At 38.7% G+C, this 21767-nt stretch overlaps 2 protein-coding genes across 5 annotated transcripts; one reads left to right on the top strand and one right to left on the bottom strand.

Moving 5' to 3' along the window:
• The first annotated feature begins 1581 nt into the window (after positions 1-1581).
• LOC116321960 (solute carrier family 26 member 9) lies at positions 1582-14486 on the top strand. Of its 3 annotated transcripts, none has more exons than XM_039604783.1 (20): positions 1582-1706; positions 1915-2054; positions 2180-2290; positions 2437-2612; positions 2715-2879; positions 2967-3119; positions 3249-3331; positions 3447-3594; positions 3680-3793; positions 3914-3991; positions 4097-4192; positions 4284-4390; positions 4478-4547; positions 4634-4726; positions 4817-4954; positions 5103-5354; positions 5886-5940; positions 6307-6443; positions 7176-7235; positions 14420-14486. In XM_039604783.1, exons 1-20 carry the CDS (start codon positions 1582-1584, stop codon positions 14429-14431), a joined length of 2313 nt encoding a protein of 770 aa, XP_039460717.1. In that variant the 3' UTR covers positions 14432-14486. The 3 variants fall into 3 exon arrangements, with proteins under 3 accessions (XP_039460717.1, XP_039460718.1, XP_031597768.1); XM_039604784.1 differs by lacking the exon at positions 14420-14486 and adding an exon at positions 7344-8286 and having other exon boundaries at positions 6411-6443; XM_031741908.2 differs by lacking the exon at positions 14420-14486 and adding an exon at positions 7344-8286.
• Positions 14487-15840: 1354 nt separating this feature from the next.
• On the bottom strand, positions 15841-18738 carry LOC116322035 (transmembrane and death domain protein 1-like). 2 transcript variants are annotated; one of them, XM_031742011.2, is made up of 5 exons: positions 18591-18736; positions 18031-18222; positions 17606-17725; positions 16613-16756; positions 15841-16149 (listed from the first exon to the last, which is right to left on the bottom strand). In XM_031742011.2, exons 1-5 carry the CDS (start codon positions 18658-18660, stop codon positions 15914-15916), a joined length of 762 nt encoding a protein of 253 aa, XP_031597871.2. In that variant the 5' UTR covers positions 18661-18736; the 3' UTR covers positions 15841-15913. The 2 variants fall into 2 exon arrangements, with proteins under 2 accessions (XP_031597871.2, XP_039460818.1); XM_039604884.1 differs by lacking the exon at positions 18031-18222 and having other exon boundaries at positions 18591-18738.
• Between the last annotated feature and the right edge of the window lie 3029 nt (positions 18739-21767).

Here is a 21767-nt window from a genome sequence, read left to right as displayed (position 1 = left end):
AGAACATTATTTTTCCTGTAACATTGTTCAGCATGACTGGTTTGATGGTGGAGGGACAGACAGACCTCTACTGGCTAGGCAGTGCTTGGCCTCATGTGGCAGGAGTATGCAGGCAGTTCCTGAAAGATAAAGGAACTGAAACAGCCAACTGCCCCCCACGCATGCCTGGCCGAAATCCAGTAAAACAGCTCTGGGACATTATGTTTTGGTCCATTCGATGCTACCTCAGACTGCCCAGTAGCTTAGTCATCTGGTCCAGATATGGGAGGAGATCCCCAAAAGACACCACTAGGAGCATCCCCTGACATTGTCACGTATGCATATTTGGGGCCTTTACATACATCTGAACACAATTTTGATTTGCTACAATGAAAATTCAGCATAATAGACTAACATGCTGTATTATTTTTTCACTTTGATTTTGGGTTGTCTTTGAATTCAGCCATCTATGGTTTGATAATGATAATTTTCATTAAATGATGTGGCATCCTGATGATTTCATTATGTGTTTGAAAGTGTTTCTTTAATTTTTGAGCAGTGTATTTCACAGTAAGCGTGCATGCACCAGGCTTTATCTTTTTAAGCTCCACCCAGCAGGTGTAGAAGGTCTTTAGTATTACTTCAAAAGTAATCAAACAAGTCTCATTTGAGCCAAACATCTGCAGACGTGCCTCAAGAGTAAGCAAGGCAAAAGTAAGTACAGTGTCTTAAAATTTCTGTTTTTATTTAACATTTTAAAACAAAATTTCTTTTTTTATGTAGAGCATTAACATCTGTCTAATTGTGTTTGCCTTTACACACGGCATTTTAGTCAGCTGCAATCAGTCACAATACAGGCATACACCAGTTGTTAGGAATCGCTTATTTACATTAACAGGTTATATGTAAGAGATGTAATGTAATATCCCTAGGTTGTGATATTGATAAGATATATTAATACACACAGTATTACCATATTGGAGTTTTATTTATTAAACAAAAAGGCTAAATCTAATTTCATTTTCTTAATGCAGTTATTTCTCTTTTTAGCTTTATTTCTTTAAACTCTTCTTTTCCTGTTTAGTGTTTAACAGTTTAGAACAATGTTACAACAATTACAACTGACAGCTGTTGGATCATCTGTTCACTATAAAAAGTAAAAATATCTGTGTATTCATAATTTATTGTATTGTCATTCTGGTGAATTTTTCAAAGTAACATCAGTTTTTCTGCTACATGGAGAAAAGTATTACTGAGGACTGAATAAACTTGTGCATGCTCTTTTATTTACCCAGTGTTGATCAAACATTTAATTAGTCCCGTGAAGTTTTGGCTGATCTTGCATTCATCAAGGTTAGATAAGGACCTTACACTTAAAGTATGGGCCAGGTTTAGTATCGGGAAAGGTGAAGTATAAAGTATATCATGATGTTTCAGGTATGCTGTTGGGTTTTCATGATATGGATACTTTCATGAATTAATGACAAATTTTACAAAAAGACAGACACCAAATGACCATGACTATTTTAATTCCTTAAATTTCACTTTGAAGACATTGCATAAAATTTCTGCCTGCTTAATATATTTTACTATGTTGTAGCCATGCAACAGGAAAGCCCACGTTATGTGATTGACAGGCCGGCATATAACCTCCCTGACTTTGACAGAGAATTTGACAAAAAGAGTCGACAGTTCCCTGTTGGAGAAAAAGTAAAGAAACTCTTCAGGTACCGAACTGCAATCTTACTGCACAGTCAACATGAACAACGTGCTTTTCTCTCACACAAACTCCTCTGATAAGCCTCTGTATTATATTCAAATGGCGAGGGGATACATAACTAGAACTCAAGTTTACATGTGTGTTATAGACTTTTATAAAGGAACAAGCAGAAAACCAGAGGTCTTCTAAGACAGTTTTTTGTTTTTTTGTGTTAGATGTTCTGTACCCAGGCTCAAAGGCTTGTTACTTAAACATCTGCCGGTCCTAAGCTGGCTTCCCAAGTACAAAGTAAAAGAAAACCTGCTGTATGATGTCGTCAGTGGGGTCAGCGCCGGCACCATTCAGGTTCCCCAAGGTCAGTCAATCTTCTACTCTCAGATGACTCTGTATAACAGCCTTTGACTGATGCTAGCTGGTGGAGTGGATAACAGTTTTTGTGTTATTTTTTATTATTTATTTGACAGCTTCTTTTCTTTCCAGGCATGGCTTTTGCCCTCCTTGCAAATCTTCCTCCTGTCAATGGTCTCTATTCCTCTTTCTTCCCCCTCATCCCATATTTCTTCATGGGCACTGCTCACCAGATGGTCCCAGGTAAATCAGAGTGATTTATCTACAGCAATTTTGTATGATGACAGTGATAAGTTACCAGAGCTGCATGGTGCTGCACTGAGCCTGACTTTGCCCGCTTTGCAATATGGCAAGGAAAATAGATGTGACACCCTACTTTCTATGTCTAGGTACTTTTGCTGTTCTCAGCATTATGGTGGGAATCGTGTGTCTTAGGCTAGCCCCTGAGTCGGATTTCAGTCATTTCAATGCCACTCTTAATGCCACAGTAGTGGACACTGACAGGATGAATGAAGTTCGTCTGGCTATATCTGGTACACTGGCCTGTCTCACTGCAATCATACAGGTACTTATACCACTAAAAGCTCAGTCCTTTAAGGTAAAATCTGAAAGCAATATGGGATATAGTTTAAAGGTTGCACACTGAGTATGATTTATGTCTGTACAGATTGGTCTTGGCTTCATGCAGTTTGGGTTTGTAGCCATCTATCTGTCAGAATCGTTTGTCAGAGGCTTCATGACTGCTGCAGGACTGCAAATCTTAATTTCAGTGCTCAAGTACATCTTTGGCATCACAGTGCCTCCTTACAGTGGTCCGCTGGCTGTTATATATGTAAGTTACCCATTCATTATTACAGGAAAATATGATCGGATACTTTGCAAAATTATGATTTGCTGAAAATAATTTCTTTCCAAACAGACTCTCAAGGATATAATATTGGGCCTTCCTGATACCAATATAGCCTCCTTAGTCTTTGCTTTGGTCAGCAGTGCAGTTTTGATTGTGGTGAAAGAACTAGGTTTCCACTTTCGTCATAAACTTCCTTTCCCTATTCCTATCGAGATCATCGTCGTAAGTAGTTAAGATTTTTTCTTTTAGATATTTGAGATAGCTGTTGCACAGATGTTTTTCTGGGTGCACATAAGAGAGTTAACAGTATATAATAGAATGTAGTGTGATTTCTGTTCCTGTTTTACACAGGTGGTGGTGGCCACAGCCATCTCAGGTCCGCTGCATCTTCCTGAGATCTACCACATGGACATTGTGGGCAATATTCCTCTGGGGTAAAGCAGACATCAGCATACTCAGGATTAGTGGTTGCTTTTTTGCCCTACTGTTATTCATGAAAGTCATTAAAGAATGTTTAACTCTGATTTGTTTCTTGTCTCTGTTTTCTAGATTTCCTGCACCAATCCTCCCAACAGTGAGTCAGTGGGAAGACATGTTGAGCACAGCTTTCTCTCTGGCTATTGTCGGATACGTCATCAACTTAGCTATGGGCAGGACACTGGCAGCTAAGCATGGCTATGATGTGAATCCCAACCAGGTTTGAAAAACTGAATCTCTCTTAAAGATGTAAGAAGTGTATTTTACTTCACTTTTGTCAACACTGAAATGGTCTTTTTGAATAGGAAATGTTGGCTCTAGGCTGCAGCAATTTCCTTGGGTCTTTCTTTAAGATCCATGTGATCTGCTGTGCTCTGTCTGTAACGCTGGCTGTTGACAGTGCTGGAGGAACCTCACAAGTGAGTGCAGATGATACTCAAATTATAACTAGGAACCTACTGAGGAAAATTTAGTATGGACTATAAATACAGTAAATTTTTACCAAAGCTCCTAACTACTGCACTACTGCTCTCTTGTAGTTTGCCAGTCTGTGTGTAATGCTAGTAGTAATGGTCACCATGCTCGCCCTGGGAATCTATCTAAAGCCACTCCCAAAAGTAAGTGGACATAACAGTGTGAACCTGAAATATCATACAAAACATACAGACGTAAGAGAACAACTGAGACATATTAAGTAACTTCAGTTATCTTTGTTTCCCAAGTCAGTGCTTGGAGCGTTGATTGCAGTAAACCTGAAGAACACGCTCCTACAGCTCTCTGATCCCTTTTACTTATGGAAGAAGAGCAAACTGGACTGTGTAATTTAAATAATTTGATATGTTATTGAAGCATAATGCAGTGGGGTTTTTTCCTATATTTTTTCATGTCTTATTGTCTCTTCTCTTTTAGTGTGTGTGGGTTGTGTCATTCTTGGCCACATTCTTTCTAAGCTTGCCTTATGGTGTTGCTATCGGAGTGAGTTTTTCCATCCTGGTAGTTGTATTCAAGACACAGTTGTGAGTAAACTGTATGAACACGTAGTACATTTGAACCAAAATTTAGCTCTACCGTTTTAGTTTTTTGTAACTATGTTATCCTTACAGTCGCAATGGTTCAACAATTGTTCAAATTAAGGATACAGATATCTACAGAAATCCAAAGATGTACAGCAAGGTATATTAAGTATATATATTTCTTTAACCATTAGAAATGACTTAGGATGAATTGCAACTCATTTTTTTTTCGTAATAACCCCACAGGTCATGTCAGTAACAGGTGTGAAAATAGTTAACTATTGCTCACCAATCTACTTTGCAAATGCAGAAATATTTCGCCACAGAGTCATCAAAAAGGTAAGACAAAATGGCCACTTTTCCTGTCAGGCAAGGTTAGCCATGTGTTCATGTGACATGTAGATGTTTATATAGTATTTTTATACCTAGACTGGGCTGGACCCTGGCAAACTTATCCTGGCCAGGCAGAAGTTCTTGGACAAAGAACAGAAGGAAAAAGTGAAACAAGATAAGGACAAAACGTCAAGAAGGCGGAAACCCAGCTCTTTGGTTAACATGAAAGCTCAGGTAGGATCAAGTACATATGACATCTGACACGTGCAATTTATGGGCCATCCAACTGTCGATATATATCCCACTGAGTTAAAGGTGATTCACTGAAAATACAACTTGTGACCTTTCTGTACCTTTCTGTATTTATTTCCTGTAAATCTAGACCATATCTCAGCTTGAACTGCAAAATGACTTTGATATGAAGGATGGCAGTGCCAACAATGTTGAACTTCCTACAAGCTATGTCAACTTCCACTGTAATGACATTGAACTGGGCGAGCAGTTGCCTGACCAAGAGCCATCCAGTCCCCCTGTTCTCACCCTGGAGCCTCAGCCAGTGCCCTTCCACACCCTAATCCTCGACCTGGCGGGGGTCTGCTTCATAGACCTGATGGGCATAAAAGCACTGATAAAGGTTATAAAGTTCTCTCCTGTGCTAATAGAATCAGGATTAATATAATATAGGATTAATATAATGTAACATAAGTACACTAAATGTTTTAAATTCTGTTTTATGGTGCAGAAAGTAACCATAAAAGATTAAAGATGCAGTTATTTTAGATTGGAAAATAGTTTAAATTGGCAGCAAATGTTTCTTGAAAGGGGTTTGATTATGTTTAATAATATAAAACTGATGTCTAACAGCTAAGTTAATTAAAACAAATTATAATTTCAGAGAATTTCTAATTTTGATGTTCCCATGTCAAAGAGACTGAGGCAGTTAAAGTGTAAGAGACATGTCCAAATAGAAAAAGCTTCTAACCTGCGTTGAACACATTTTTGAATCATAAAAGGATGCCTTATTTTTTCTAAAATATTTCATTTTCGGTTAGCCAGATGCTGTTCAGCCGAGCCTTTTTATGAGAGCATTAATAATTAGGTTTCGTTGTAAGTTCATGTATATGCATGTCTATGACAGGTTTTCTTTCTTTCATTTTCCACACAGATGAACTCGGGCTACACGATGCTGGGCATTAAACTGTACCTGGCTAACGTTCAAGGTAAAATCTTAAATTACCTGCATTTGTTCACACCTGTTGGCTCATCTGTGCAGTTGGCATGGCAACAAAGACCTAATCATTCATACAGCACTGAGTCCATTAGCTCTGTGAAGAGCTCTGTCAGAGGAAAACAAGTTAGACATCGCTTATCATTTTGTGCAGGTAACCTCAATTTCCCAGCGAGATAAAGGGAAGATCCACAGTGACTGTAGTTTATCATGCTTGATTACTTTAAAGCCACAAATCTTCTCTTGTTTCTCTCCTGCCTTGGAGAATTGTAATTACAATACTACAGGCGCGTTAGGCAAAATCACTACGTTTAACAGTGTCTTTGTCCCTGTGTAATATTAGTTGCCTTACTTGCAGCCCAGGTGTATGAAGAACTGGAGGCCGGGGGAGCTTTTGAAGATGGCAATATTGCCCGCAGTAATCTCTTTCTTTCTGTTCATGATGCCATTCTGTTTGCTCAGCAGACCTCTGGAGAGAGGGAAGTCTACTCAAAGGTAGGCCTCACCGCATAAAATAACCTTATCAGACAAATCCTTTTCAAAACATCACATACAAACACATGCTGTTTAAACCCTCTAAGGTTAGGGATATGGGGACAGATTAAACAGAGGAGAAAAATACTTTTTTTTTCTTAAGTGAAAAATTCCTCTTCTTAGTACAGCTTTTGTCACCTTATCTGGTTCAGCAAAGGTAAACAGAAATATCATAGGGTTTTGTGACAGAGTAAGCGCCACAACAAACAAAGCTGTACGTTACACCAAGGTCATGGCACATGTTGTATGCTCTGTATCTGATTTAGTCTCTCATATTGTTTCTCATTGTCACATGAGCTAGAGCAGCCTTTTTATTAATCTAACATGACATACACACCATGGAAGACAATAGCAAATTATTATAGGTGATAATTTGTTTTTTAATTCAGAAGATTAATAAAACAGATTATGTTGTACATTTCTAAATAGAAAGTAAAATAGCTCCCTAGAAAGTGGTTACTGATAAAAAAAAATATTACTTAGCATTGATAACAAATGATTTTAAAGTATACTGTAGTTCTGTAATGCAAAAGTCTAGGTCTTTGAAGAGCACTTTGGAGTAACTGCTTTCACACAGTTAAAGGAGATTGCATTGTATGCCAACTGTCTTACTGCATGTTGTGTCAGTATTAATAGAATCACATTGTGTACAAGCCTGTTTAACTAAAATATGTGAAATGTTGTTGGCTGCAGGCCCAGGGAGCAAAACAGGGACTTGATTTTAACATTAATGAGGAGAAGGATCTGGAACAGGTACACTAACATTTGTTTGCACAACCTGATACAAAATGACAGGTTCACCTACTTATTATTAATCCTGAAGCGAACATTCTGTGTCTAAGAGTCACTTTATTTTTGCAGGAAATGTTTTGAAGTGAACAAGAGCAGAAGAAACATACTGAAGATATTGTCAATAATCTTGACATTATTCTGCAATTTATGAAATGCGTTCTTGCCAAAATCTGTCCTCTGCTTAAGCTTTCATCTTTTATCCGACTATCTAAAATTATCAAATGCTCTACCTTGATCAGTAATCGGGGCAGTAACCAGTACTTCACGTCACTGGCAGGGGGTGGCACGTACTAGCGCAAGAGACACCAGCAACAAGCAAGTGCTGAGGAGATAATGAAGGGAACTCTGGGGCTCAGTTTGCCTACCTTTTACAATAACTGAGGAGTGAACTGCTGACTGTGCAGTCATACAGAAGTGCTCCTGTAATTAAATGAGAGTGTGCATGGCCACAGCTGTGAGCTACAACTAGCTGCGCAGTCTGGCTAAGCCCCTGTGGAGGTAAGGAACTGCAAAAGGCTAAACATAAGTGAAAGGAAGATTACATAGTATCAGCAGTTTCATGGCTTTGTTATTGCAAACTCTGTTAAGCACCAGAGTCTTCATAATTGTCCATAAGGCAGAATTGAGCTACAACAACCAAATAACACTCTTAATTGTTGCCTCTTGCGCCAGTATAAGCTGTAAGAAAGAGAAATGTGTGGGCCAGATAACTTGTGTTTGTGTAGCAGGTGCTTAAAGGCCTGTGGTGTCAAGTCTAGCAGCAGGCTGTCAGTGGTGTTGGTATGCCTGTGATGCATGAATGGATTTATAAAGCTATTAGGAAATCATCCTAAGGTATTCTGGCACACATCTGCTCCTCTGCTCCCCTTCGTCTCTGCAGCAAATTGGCACCACAAGTGATTACAAGGTTTCTATGGCCATCAGCTTTAATTTGGAGCCTTGGGAAAGTCTTTCATCGCTTAATGCATGTAAGTGTCTGTGTGTGTTTGTGTTTAATTCATCACCTGCAGGTTACACTTCTCTTTCTTCTCTGCCTCATTGTTTTCAGGCTGCCTGTGTGGACTTGATTTGATTTAAATTCGAGGGATATTTTGATTGAAAGAATTAGTTTGACTATTGTTTGACATATGGTTATGAGCTATTATTGTCCTACTTTTCTTGACTATAAATGTTTTTAATGTACTGTATAAGAAAAGGCAATCTCTCTGTCATTTTTCATTTTCCACACACAACACTACCAAAAGCTAATAGACCACTATATCCATTTGTTGTACTAACTTTGGCCAATATAGCACTTTTTATTATGTACATGTGATAACTCATTAGAAAAAAAGTTTTCAAAGGAGTCTGTGTAGTCCTTTGAAATGCAGAGGAGTTCAGCTCGGTGACAGCAAGGCGCCCAAATCGTCACCCCTCCACCCCCCTTGATAGTTGGTATGGGTTGTTTGGCTGTGGGTTGTTTGGCTGTGGGTTGTTTGGGGTGGTAGAGCAGGTCAGCTACTAACCGGGAGGTTGGTGGTTTGATCCCAGGCTCCTCCAGTCTGCATGCCAAATATCCTTGGGCAAGATACTAACCCATGTTGCTCTCTGATGCATCCATCAGAGTGTGAATGTGTGTGAATATTATAGTGAGCACTTAACAGCTTATAAAAAAGTGCTTGTGTGATTGGGCGAATTAATTAGTTGTATAAAGTGCTATAAGTGCTCAGATAGAGTAGAAAAGCCGTATATAAGAACCAGTCCATTTACCATTTGTGCTGATATACTATGTTTGGTTTACCAGACGTGGTTCTCTGGTTCTCTCTGCATTGTGGTCTAACACATCTACTCAAGTCTTATCTGTCAACCTTTCCAAAACATACATACATGCTCAGTTTTTTTTCTAATGGTGCTCTCATTAAGTTCAACATTTAACATGCTCACTAAGGTCTTGGTATTTTTTTTTTTTTCCATTTTCTTTGAACACTGAATGGTTTGACTTTGAATTTGCTGGGACATCCACTTCAGGGCAGACTGTGGCATTGTGTTAACACACGCCTGAATAAACCAATAAGCAGTCAAAATGTATTCTTTTATAGAGGCAGTCACACTTACTGACCATCAGCTAATCAAATGCATTTGATTAGCAGTACCTGGTTGCTACCTATCTTCTTAATCCCTATAGCTCCAGTATTGGTGAGGACTTCATGAAGTCCTTTGAAAATGTTCTTTTTCAAATGACTGTAGTTTTTAATTTCAATCACTTTCAATTAATTTCCAGTTTTTAATGTTTTTTTTTAAATTTTTTTTTATTTTTATAAATGTTATGTTTTTGAGTTTCAGTTATAGTATCAAGATGTCTTTCATTGCAATACAAAAACAACACTCTGTTAAGACAAGTCCCTCACATTCATGTAGAAATCCCAAACTTAGAAAGGATCTACATTACTTACTCTTGCCTGTGCTAAGAAATGTTGATAATATTGATTGTTGGCCTAAATCAATTTACTTTGTATTTTTAGTTAAATATGTTAGTTCATTTGTGTTGTTTTTATTTTTATCTCAAAAATAAATGATTGAACGATGAAATGAAATGAAATGAAATGAGTTATTTGCAGTAACATTGTCAAATTTCAGTGGTCATTACTGAGCATTAAATTACTGTACAGTAACAATACTGTAGGCCTATGTACATGTTTGTGTGTAAAGCAGGCCTAGCTTAAAAACACCAGGTGACTTAATACACAGTAGTTTCTTGCACTTTAGGAGAATCTTTTGATTTGTATAATATTGCAGTTTGCTCAACATTAATTGCAATATTAATGTAGATATGCTTCCATACTGTAAAAAACAAAAGTAACAAAATATAGTAAATAATGTATGCAATAAATATATGGATCACAGAAACATCTCAGTCATAGCAAAGTGCTTTTGAAATTGTGTGGTTGCAGCTTTTTGTGCATTGTTCAGAGTAAGAGGGGTTAAAATACTGTAACACCCCCAAGCCACTGCTTCACATTGTCTATGCACCCACCCATGAATTCTGGGCAACTGTTTATTCTTATTTGGTGTTGTTACAACTCGCTGCCCTCTCAGTGTTTACAGTTAGGATCATATTTTATTCCTTTCTAACGTATTCAAATTGAACAACAGACTTTGGACTCCTTATGTTTTCAATCTGACCCCCTTGATACTGTGACATTACTCCATAATTACTCTTTATCAATGAAGCAATAGGTAGAAAAAGCCCAACCTTTCTGGAGGTCAAACGATGATTACATTGAACGATGAAATACCTCCAGCTAAATCCCTTTTCAAATGAGATGCTGTTATAATGCACTAGCTTCTTAATCCTGTAATAGCAAGTTCACATAAAAATTAATTTTACACCCCTTGCACATTCATTGACCATGATGGTTTAATTAACAAGGTTCCTTTTAGAAATCTGAGACCAAGAGATTTATGTATTAAATTTGTTTACACGCCCAGTGGTTTCATACTATTGAGACTAATTGCATGGTGTCAGAGGGTATCTTCTCATTGAGTTATGGGACCTTGTCATTTAGCGCTCGCATGCTTTTATGAAGCGCCTTCCCTGAGAAAATATTTAGCTCTGACCTTTCAAAATCAGATTTAAAATTGGAGCGCTTGGATAAAGACCCAGGAAGCCACAGACTGTTGTGCAAATTGGATGTGGGCTTGCGAGCCTCATCTGAGGAAATGAGGATGATGGAAAAAAGCATATCACTTCTGTAAATTTAAATAATTGTTGTCTGACATTGATCAATTGACAGCAGTTGGTGCTTTGCATATGCATTTTACAGGCCTGTGTTTGGGGATCTGTTCTGCATCATTAACAAACTAGTTTTAAACTCGGGCATCATAAATCTTGATTGTGTAATGTCAGCAAATTGTCTTTGGACAGGGTTTGTTTCCAGAGTTGCAAAGAGCAAATGTGACCAGTGATATCTGGTATTAATTAATGCTGCCTATTGTCTCATTCCAGTAGTTCAGCAGCAACTAAATGCACCAACAATGGAACGTTCTCTTGTGATTAATTAAGGCATAAAATCATTAAGTCAGCGTGTCTAACTGGAAGATGGTTAATTATTTACAGTTGAATTAAGCCACAACCCCACGTCTGATTGAAGATGCTGTTCAACCTGCTTGCCATTTTTGTTTTCCTCCTATATCAACTTGTAGATGCACTGAATTCTTTCATTACACGCTACCATTATTGCATTAAAAGCAATAGCAATGCTAATTAATTATTTCAAAAGCCACTGACCTTTATGAAATGACTGAAACTACAAACAGCAGAGTTTTTCTGTTGAAAACTCAGAGTTGTCTTTATTTTTTTGTTTTTAACAACTTAATTGTGTGGTTTCAATTTCATAAACAGTATCATAAACAAACATGAAACAAGAAGATGAATCTTTAGAGAAATACACAAATTTGACCTTGCTAATCAAGACAGATTTGCAGCTATTGTGTTGGACAGGTATGCAAGTGAGGTGTTTTATCATCCTATCAAGTCATTAAACAGAGCGGGGGGTGCTGTTTGCGTTCCTGTCTCTTACTAGATTAAAAACAACAACAACAACAACAAAAAACAACCCCCCCAAAAACCGAGTGATGACTATAGATACTGGCTCCTTACTGAGCCCTTCAGTATTAGTGGGGAAATTAGACAAGACAATGCAAAACAACGCAGTGTGGTGCAGTGCTGGGAAAACTCATTAGAACACTACACAGAGTGTAGAACAGAGCCACATGAGGCTTTGCAGCATGTCATCAGGGGTGTTATGAGTGTTATTACACAATGATAATTTAATAGCTGCTGTACAATTATTTCATTTAGTTTGAGAATTGAATGATAAGCTCACAGCCCAATTTAGAAGATCTCCATCAACACTGATGGAGTGTTTGTATGTTCAGACTTTTAGAACTGAACTGTTCAGCACAACAGACACTTGACTTTAGAGACCATCACTAGGCATAAATGGGTGCCTACAAATGCCTGTCACATGGAGTATGCTGAGACCATTAACCGCATAAGCATTAGTGAAATTGCCACTTGCTTCAGCTGCATAATATAGCAGAATCATTAACACAAACATATTAGCATCCCAGTGAGTTCTACATGAAAGCGATCCATAAAATTTTCCATAAATGCAAGTCTGAAAGCTGAAAAAAAGGTGGAAAACAGAAAAAAGGAATGGGCTTCAATACCAGACCAGTTGAGACCAGTTTGGCTTGCTCTCTTTATGCCTGATGTCTCATGGGTAAATCTGCCTTTCTCTGGCTCAGAGGAAACACACCTGTCAGAAACACACAGGAGAAATCTTCTGCTTTTATCTCCATAAGTTGACAAGCCAAGCAGCCATTACTGAAAACCCTTTACCAGATGTTACCATGACTTTGCTGTTGCTCACCTCTTGATTATTCATAACCTTTCTTTGGGGGAATTCAACCTACCTTTGGGATGGCTTTTTCTAAAGTCTTAAATTAGAGCTAAAATAACTTAATCTGTTGTAAAATGTAATAACATTCCCTGATTTGAAAGCATCATGCTTATCTAAACATGTAAACTGCTGCACACAATGCACTATTCTATACAGTAGAATAGTGCAAACAGATATTATTTAAAAAAAAAAAACCCACCCAACCCCCCTCCCCCCAAAAAAATAAAACTAAAGGGAGATTTATGGTGGAAGTTGAAGTTCCAGCATTGGCCATTTACTATGTTTAGGCATATGAGGCATTTTATTGTGACAACAGTACACAGTACTGCTTAGTGATTCAGTGCGCCTGACTCACTAAAACTCTAACTGCATCACATTATGACCATCTGTTCACCTTTCTCTTGCATTTTATTAGATGACAACTGCAGGTGAAACTGCTTTTCTATGGCTGCTCTTGGAGTTAAAGCAATAAACGCAATATACAAACTCACTTTAAAACGATAAAGGACAATATGCATTATTTTCTGCTTTTATAACATGGACATTTATTATAGCCATTAAAAATTGCTCATAAGTAGGGTTCAACCCCATTCACAAACGCAATCAAATGATCATGTTGATTGCTGTATTGACGTGCCATAACCACAGGATGGCACTGTGGCTATATCTGTTAACCCAGAAAATCCTCCTGTCTGATCAGCACTAAAAACTTTGAAGAAGTCTCAGATCCCCTGCCCCCCAAGGAAACCATGAAAGACAAAGTTGTGAAAGCTGAAGTCGAGGCGATTAAAAAAAGTATGACTTTAAAAGAGCTGGTGTTGTGATCTTGTTTCCTGTGATCCATATATATTGAGCAAAGGCAGAGTGATGGTTGAGTGGGGACTGCAGCACCTCAGTGGCCCTGCAGATGAATGAAGATGCAAATGGAGGGAGGGGGAAGTTAAAGCCTTTAGTGACACTAAGCACACCCCAGAGGCCCTGGTGCAGAACGCTCAGCCTCAGCACATCAAGGACGCAGCCCTCTGTCTGAGCGTCCCCTTGGCACGCATTACATCCAGTCCGTCTACATTTTCATCCAGACAAACACTTGACTCCTTATGCCAAGCTGAGCCAATGACAAGAGACAGATGTGTCCTCCTCAGAGAATCCAGTTTGATAAGCTGCTCCACAAACTATTAAATAACCAAAAGAAACCACAGAAAAATAAAGCTTCTGTTTAACATGAGAATGGATATGCCTGGAAACTGTACCTTCAGACGCTGGCATCGTCTTGGCTGCAAATGTCAATTTCATGTCACATTCTCTCTCTATTCATCCATGCTATCTGTGATTGCTACATCCTTTGCATGAGAATGGCTTGAAATGAACGCTGGCCTATTCTTCAGATCTCTGGAAAGGACATGAATCTTAAAGGATGGGGTTGAATCCAATCACCTGATCAGGCTTTACTTTATAGAATATAAAATGGTGCACCACATTGTATACTTTTATAGCTATGAAGTATGCCTCAACAAGATCATGGTGTGCTCATAGCTTTCTTTGTCAACCTTAGTTGACAAAGTAACTAGAAACTAAGCTTTCTGGTGGGACCTTCTCTATGCTAAAGAGTGTCACAGCTATGATGCAGGCCCCATGTGGCATGTTGTTTCTGTGAGTCATTCAGGCATACAGAACTCTGGCTTTCCTCTCCACTGGTTACAGAAATACGGGTGAGCCCACAGCAGGTGAACCTGTCATAGTCAGCACCTGCAAGATCCTAACAGCCAGCAGGGGAAAACTGAAGGACAGAGGAAGTTTTGTCATGAAGAGTTTTACTGTGCCACCTGGGAAGCTAAGCGATGAAGGTGAAACACAATGTTGTTTAAAGATACATGGCGAGAAAGACAAACTGTTACAAAATGTCATTACTGCATGCTGCAGGTTTAAGGCTACATTCCGGCAATGTAATGCATCTTTATTTTCAAAATCAAAGTCAAAGAAGTGTGAATTGCCTTATGCATTTGAATATTAAGGCAAAACAAGAAGATTCAAATTCAAATGGCATCACTGTAAAGGGAACCCTTAGAATGTTCTAGGATTTTATGCCAGTGCTTTGGTAATAAGACAAAACTCTGCACACACTTTTGGTCTTAGAGCTTTGCTCATACAGCTTTGCTTGGCACTATAATTTGTTTAAATGTTGATTTATGAACTAATAGTCGGTAATTGCTGCTTAGTGCCACTGTTAATCCAAGCTGTCTGACTCCTGAAGCACATTAGGCCAGATTTGTATAATGAAGTAATTAGTTCAATTATGACGAAGAAAGTAGTGTTAGAGTAAGAAACAAGAAGCTCGAAAGTACTCCAGCGCCGTGAGCTTGTTTTCTATCTTGCAATTATGAAACTGTTTGTCTCAGCAGAGTAAGTAAAAAAAAATATTCGGAGAAAATGCTTTTCTTAATTAAAACTTGCACATGTCAACAAAGTAAATTTGAAATTAGACACTTTTATTTTGTTAGTCTTCCGATACCAATTCTGGACTGACTTACTCCATCTCAAATATCAAGTTATTTCAGCTTGCTAAGAGTCCTTCCCACTTTACACTTTCAAAAAAATATAGCCCTGTGTTTTCTGTTTGGCTTTGTCACCCGCTAGAAGCTGCCATCACAACCAAGAGTGCTCCATTGTCTGCTAGCATTGTCATTGTTATTAGTCTTTTGGATTGCCTGTGGAGGTATCGGCAGGCTCCGGGGAAGCAGGCGCCAGGCTGGATAATTAGTTGTTCTTCGATGCCAGACGGGCATGTTGCCGTCACTTGGAGGGGAAATGGAAAGTGGCATCACTATCACAGTAACACCGGAACAACCTTTGGTGTAAGGGCTGGGTTCCAGCGCATCTGTCACAGTACCAGTCATCTACCCACTGGCAAGACAATAACACTTACCAGTCTAGCAATACACACAAGGATAATTATTTTATCTCAAACTACATTATGCTTGTCACATTTATCATAATTAGCAGTAGTGATTTTAAATCGATATTTAGGTCCTGCATTGGTTCTGGTGATGATTAAATGTTTAGGGCATGTTTCTCTGCAGGACTTACCAGAACAGCAAAACCAAAGAAGACAAAATATGTTCAGCTTTTATTTTTGTGCACTTATTTCATTTTTGATATTTGAAATGTTTACATCTGACATCCCAGAAGCTCCCCAAATCACATGACTTTACTGCTGGAACTGCTGGTGGCTCTGGAGTGACAGTTCTGAGGCCTTCCATGAGAAATGTGGACAATGATGAGGAGTAAAGCTGTGCCTATGAGCAAGGTGCCCCCGAAGCCCAACAGAAGACCGTACAATACTGGCAGAGCCACATCCAAAGGCCCCTTCTGGTATGGAGGGACGCGAACCTGCTCCACAATCAGATCCAGGTCACGCCATGTCAGATCGCTAACTAACACACACACAGCACAAACAGGACAGACACACTTACCATCTCAAAGGATTATGGGAGCATTTCTGTCAAGTTTTAACTTGAATGAAGCACCCAGGAGACTGACAAAATGGACAGGTGATAATTACATTTTGGGTTTCCTAACTGTCCTGGGAAATATGACTTGTATAGCGAGAGTGTTGATACTAAGAAGTAATGAGCTGGAAGCATGCCCACGACCACCAAATCTAATCTGTCATCTCATCTAAACACTTAATAGATTCAGGGTTCAGTGAAACATTATACCATTTGTCATTCATGGAGTCTCCAGAGGAATAACCCAGAAATCTCCTTTGGACATCTGTAGTCACAGTATCTGGGCTTAGCATGGACACAGATGCTAAGACTTAGTTGTCTATCATGTTTTCCTGTTTTATGATCTACCAAACTCAAAAGTGAAAAATTCAAGCTTTGAGATAAGTACCCTTTGTTTTTCTGACCCTCTGGTGTCCGCGCTTTTGCTGTTTTGTGTCTGAAACAAAGTTTAACGAGTTGACATATTTGTGATAATCTTCAACATAGCGCTTCAGGCTCAAGGCTTTGTCCTGGTTGATGTTCTTCCCCACTTCTGTGAAGACAAAATAACACAATCGATCATTATTTCTCTGCATCTCAAGGTATGAATGTGTTTACGTATCCTATAAAAGATTGTAAAATTGGATTTGATTGTTGTTTTTTTTGCAATAACCATAATTACTTCTAGCAGGAGAGCTCCTGATGTCCTTCAGAATAAAACAAAATGAATCTCTCAGGTTTCGATGTATGAGTAGATCTCTTCAGAAATGCAATCAAGTGTAAGATAATTGCTACATTTTGCATCCAGGCTTTTCCATCAAGGCCCCCACCCCACCCCAACCCACCCCAAACTCCAGCTCATCTCTTCCTATCCTTTCCTTGTCTTTTTTTTTCACTCCAAAGCTGCTGATGAAAGGAGCAGATGGTTTGTTCTGTGGCTGGTGTCAGCTCCACTGAGTCCTCTGTCAGATCATTTACACCTCCCTCTACCCAACGCCACTCGGCTGTGGAGTTGTGTGCACACTGGACTGCAGCACATGCCAAAGACTGGCATTCCGCAAAATATGCCACTTTTGAAGTTCCAATTAAAATAAATCTCAGAGTAATGAAGCAATTATACACTGTTGTTAAAATCTTGAGGAGGCCTTCTTGACCGAAATAAACCAATTTTGAAAATACACTGCCATGTACCCAAATGAGGCTTTGTTCTAATTTCCTTTTGTCAAGGGACATGCTGTGATGTCTGCTCATAGGGATTTGTTCCTATCAACAACACTGTACTGTGTATAAAAAGTCAGCCATTTTAATTTGAAAACCATTACATTAGTAGCACAACACAGTTGTTCTGTTTAAAAATAAATGATTCCATGCTACAGGAGGCAGGAGTCACCATTATTCTCACCAGTGGCGATGTCTGTTCTGCCGATGTGATGCAAGGCACGTGAAAGCCTGTCATAGTAGGTCTTCTCGCCGTACCTCAGCAGCCAGTCTGTCAGGGCCGTTTGGCACTGGGCTTCACTATCTAGTAAACACAAAACATATGGCCCTCAGAAAGACTTTTCTTTGACTGTCAGTTTGCTGCCAGAAACTCTCTAAGCTGAGCTGGCTGTGTGAGAAACAGACAGGTCTCAAGGTGCGCTTTGTCTTTGTACCTTATTACAGCTCATAGTGTCTTTTCATCTCTCTCTAAAAAGTTAACTTTGCATTATTTGTTCTATAACTTATTTTTGCATTGAAATGAAGAGTGACACTTAATGTTTAATGGATAAATAAGAAGCTTGTGACTTATGTGTTGCTCTCATCCTCAGATGTAGAAGTTTAGCTAACCTGGAGCAGAAGGAGCCTCTCTCTTGGCTCGAGGCTGGAGACCTAGCAGATTGTTTTCTGGTGAGAGGCGCTGAAGGTGCTCAAATATGTTTTCCTCTGGGTGAGAGAGGGCAGACAGGAGGTCCTCACACTCCCTATGTGTCAGCATCTCCACTAAACGTTCCAGTTGTTGGACATCAATGTCTTCCGCCACTAAACAGCCATGACACAAACTACTAAAAGTGGTGCATAAACTCAAGGAAGACCACCAGTCTAACCAACAACATGGCAACGTGACCCTACACTGAAATCAGCTGTCACATTAAATGTCATGCTTAATGAAGCATGGTGCAGACACAACAGAACATTTCTGCAGCACGGCTGTGCTTTCAATTAACAAGTGCCGCTTTTATGGCGTGAAACTGTCATTTTACCCTTCTCATGTGCAGTGCATAGAAACTCAATAATTCATACTTTATAACAGAGAACAGGAAAATCACAAATTTCATACTTCCTGTGTCAGCTCCAGTATTGCTGTCTGCTAATGGATACGAACCCAGCGTAAGAACATTTTCTCTCACCTGTGTCCTCTCCGATTGTTGAACTGTGTAGCAGAAAGAAGAAAGAGAAACAAAATTTCAAAATGTCCATGTCAGCTGTGTAGACTGATTTAATGCTGCTAACAATCAAGGACGTTTATTTCCAAATGTCTAAGTGATCTAGAATTCAAATGTAAACAACGTAACTGTTTTGAACATGACTGGAATCTATTTTTTGTTAATCATTCATAAATATTTTTTAATTAGTAATATATCTATTGTATGTCAAGGATTATAGTTAACAACTTTTTAAAAAAAAATCTTTATTTAAACAGAAAAAAATATCCATTGAGATTAGAAAATCTCTTTTACAAGGATGTCCTGGCAACTATAACAATAGTTAACTTCATTTTGGGAAATGGAAAATTCTAACAAGAAAAAAAAGAGTATTAAAAAAATACTTATTAAAAGATTTATTAAGCATGATTTTCAGGTGTTTTGCAGCTACAGGTCATTTATTTTATTTCCCATTTAGGACAGACAATAAACATAAAAAAAAAAACCTTCTTAGAAACCATCTTAGTTTATTTCAAAACTTCAACAGGAATAAAAAAAAAAACCTTAAAACTTATTACAATGGCTACAAAAGAATGACAACCTGACAACCTTAATCATGCAAGACCGTCAAACTCTGGGCTGCAACTTTTGTTTGGAAGACAGTCGCACAAGTTGGCTTGTTGGAAGCAACCTCTCTGCAAACAGCCACAGTCTGACTCCAACAGGCAATCACTCACAAGCAGCCATCAATTTATTAAACCAAGCCTGTGGACAGCCCTATCACAAGCACTGCGCTGAAAAAAGATACAATGACTAAATGACTACCACCCAGCGGCTCTGACCTCAGTTGTTATGAAGTGATTTGAGGAGTTGGTTCTCGCACTGAACAGAAAAGGTGTCCTGCCTCTCTACATCAATACTTGTTTGCTTACTGGTAAAAAAAGGTCAACAGAGGATGACATTTCACCGGCCCTTCACATTGTCCTGTAACAGCTGTATCTATGGATGTTGTCACTGATTATAGCTCCAACTTTAACACCTCCTATCAAGCTGGCTATGAAGCCTGCCCCCTCCCCCAACCCCAAATATGTTCTTGGTAATCACACATTTTTTAATTAACTTAACAATCCTATCTCATAAGTAAATGTCCTGCATTTGTCACAACCCAAATTGCTTGAAATGTATTTGAAACATTTAGCACATTATGATGATTTTAACTTTCAGTTGGCCACTCTCTTTTATAAGCGTGCATAAGGAGATGCCACTTCCCTGTAGCAACATAGTGGATGGATTGACTCACAAGATTTCACAAGATTTAAGTCTGATGTAGGAGCCATGTGAGTATTGTTAGTTTGTTCTTTGGTTTATTGTTTTGAGCTGTGTTTGTTACCATAGTGAGATGAATTCTGCATGCTTCACACAAGGGGTGTGTTTTCACATTACTTACCTGTTCACTCGGGCAACATCAGTATGGAGAGCATGGTGTAACATGTTGTTCGTGCCTTCGTGCATAGGCAAACGATTCAGCCACTGCATTACTGGCATTTTCATACTCATCAAACATTTTAGAGACTGCTTGTGTCCTGTTTATAAGGACATTGTAATCCTGGAGTAGACCACTTCCATTAGTATGAAAATAATTATTCAAAGGATAATAGGATTTGACTCAAAGCTAATTTGTATTGATTTAGGTGTGAATGCTTCTTCTAAAGCAAAATGCTGAAACCAAAAAAAAATCCCAGTGAGATGCGCCCCCAAACCAAAACACAGGGAACCGGATCCCCTCACTGTAGAGGTCAAGAGTTCATGATTTTCCTTTGATTTGTTATTCGTCTGTGTCTGGGGGCATTTCGTCAGGCCTTGCACATTTTTTATTGTCCCAATTGTGTTTGTTTGCTGTCTGAAAAAAAACCCCACATTGCTTGTAGCAATGCACTTAAAAGCCTGGTAGTGCAAATATCTAAAACCTTTTAGAGGCCACTTGGAAAAAATCGAAATATTTTTCAAGCCACTGTGAAAAAGAGGTTGAGTTTATATTGACATGAATGTACCCACATGCATAACCACGAGCCAAGAACATGCTGCTTTGCTCTGTTTTGCTATTATTGTTTCAGACAGACCCCTGCCATAAAGACAGATGAGCACAAACCTTGAGATGCAATGCTTTATTTTAAATGACACGGTTCTTAAAATCTCCAAGTCTGGCTTAAAAAAAAGAGAAGAAAACCCTGTAGTTATAGACTTTATAAAAGCTGCAAAGCATAGCCCACACATGGAATCTGCATCACAAAATGCTGAAATCTTGCACAGAGTAACACTCAGGAATGGAAAAGTAAAACAGCAAAGACTATTATCTTTGCTTTTTCCTTTAATGTGCGCTACTGGAGAGAAGTGTGATGGGAGTAGTGGAGAGGCATCTCTCTAGCACCAAGAAACATGTTTAATGGCGTTATTGTGTGGGCTACAGTGAGGGCATGTTTTAAATTGTTAATAAGCTTCATTTGCCAAACAGTAAAGGTTGTTTGTGTGGGCTGAGTCTTAAATTCTCCATGTTGGCTAATGAAAAAAAATCATGCTCTGGGGCTGAGAACCACGGAAACTCGGGTGTGGGTGGTATAATAGCTCTGTAATGATTTGAGATGTTGCACTTTTAGAAAAAAAAGAAACACTGGGCACAAGGTTAGGAAAATTTATTCATATTAACCAGTTTTTCAATGCAGTATATATTGATGGAAAAGTATGCATAGCATATTTCACACAAAAAGTACATAAACTATACTACACAACAGTGAATAAACAGAAGCACCTTGTGAAGAAATGAAGTTTCCAACATTGAAAATGCAAACCATAAAACAGCAGGTACAAACTGAGAAACTTCAAACTGCTACGTTTATAACCTATGACTCAGTTGCCTTCTGCTGTTGTGACTGAAGTCGTATTTCCATGTCTCTTACACTTCACACCACTGAAATCTGGTCAAATACAGATACAGACTCCGGTGGAATGAAGGATAGAACACATGGAATATTCTGGCAGCTTCTGAAATTAAAGATAAACATGTACATTGCCAAAACACGGCGCAGTTTTCTTCAACCTTCTTCTCTGAATTTCTTTCTGGCTCCGATTCATCCGTTTCCCCAAAGTAATATACCAAAATCAGTG

The sequence above is a fragment of the Oreochromis aureus genome, linkage group 20 (assembly GCF_013358895.1).
Source record: "Oreochromis aureus strain Israel breed Guangdong linkage group 20, ZZ_aureus, whole genome shotgun sequence".
NCBI lineage: Eukaryota > Metazoa > Chordata > Actinopteri > Cichliformes > Cichlidae > Oreochromis > Oreochromis aureus.
Note: the sequence above shows the minus strand (reverse complement) of the source record. Positions and strands in the feature narration are given on the sequence as shown.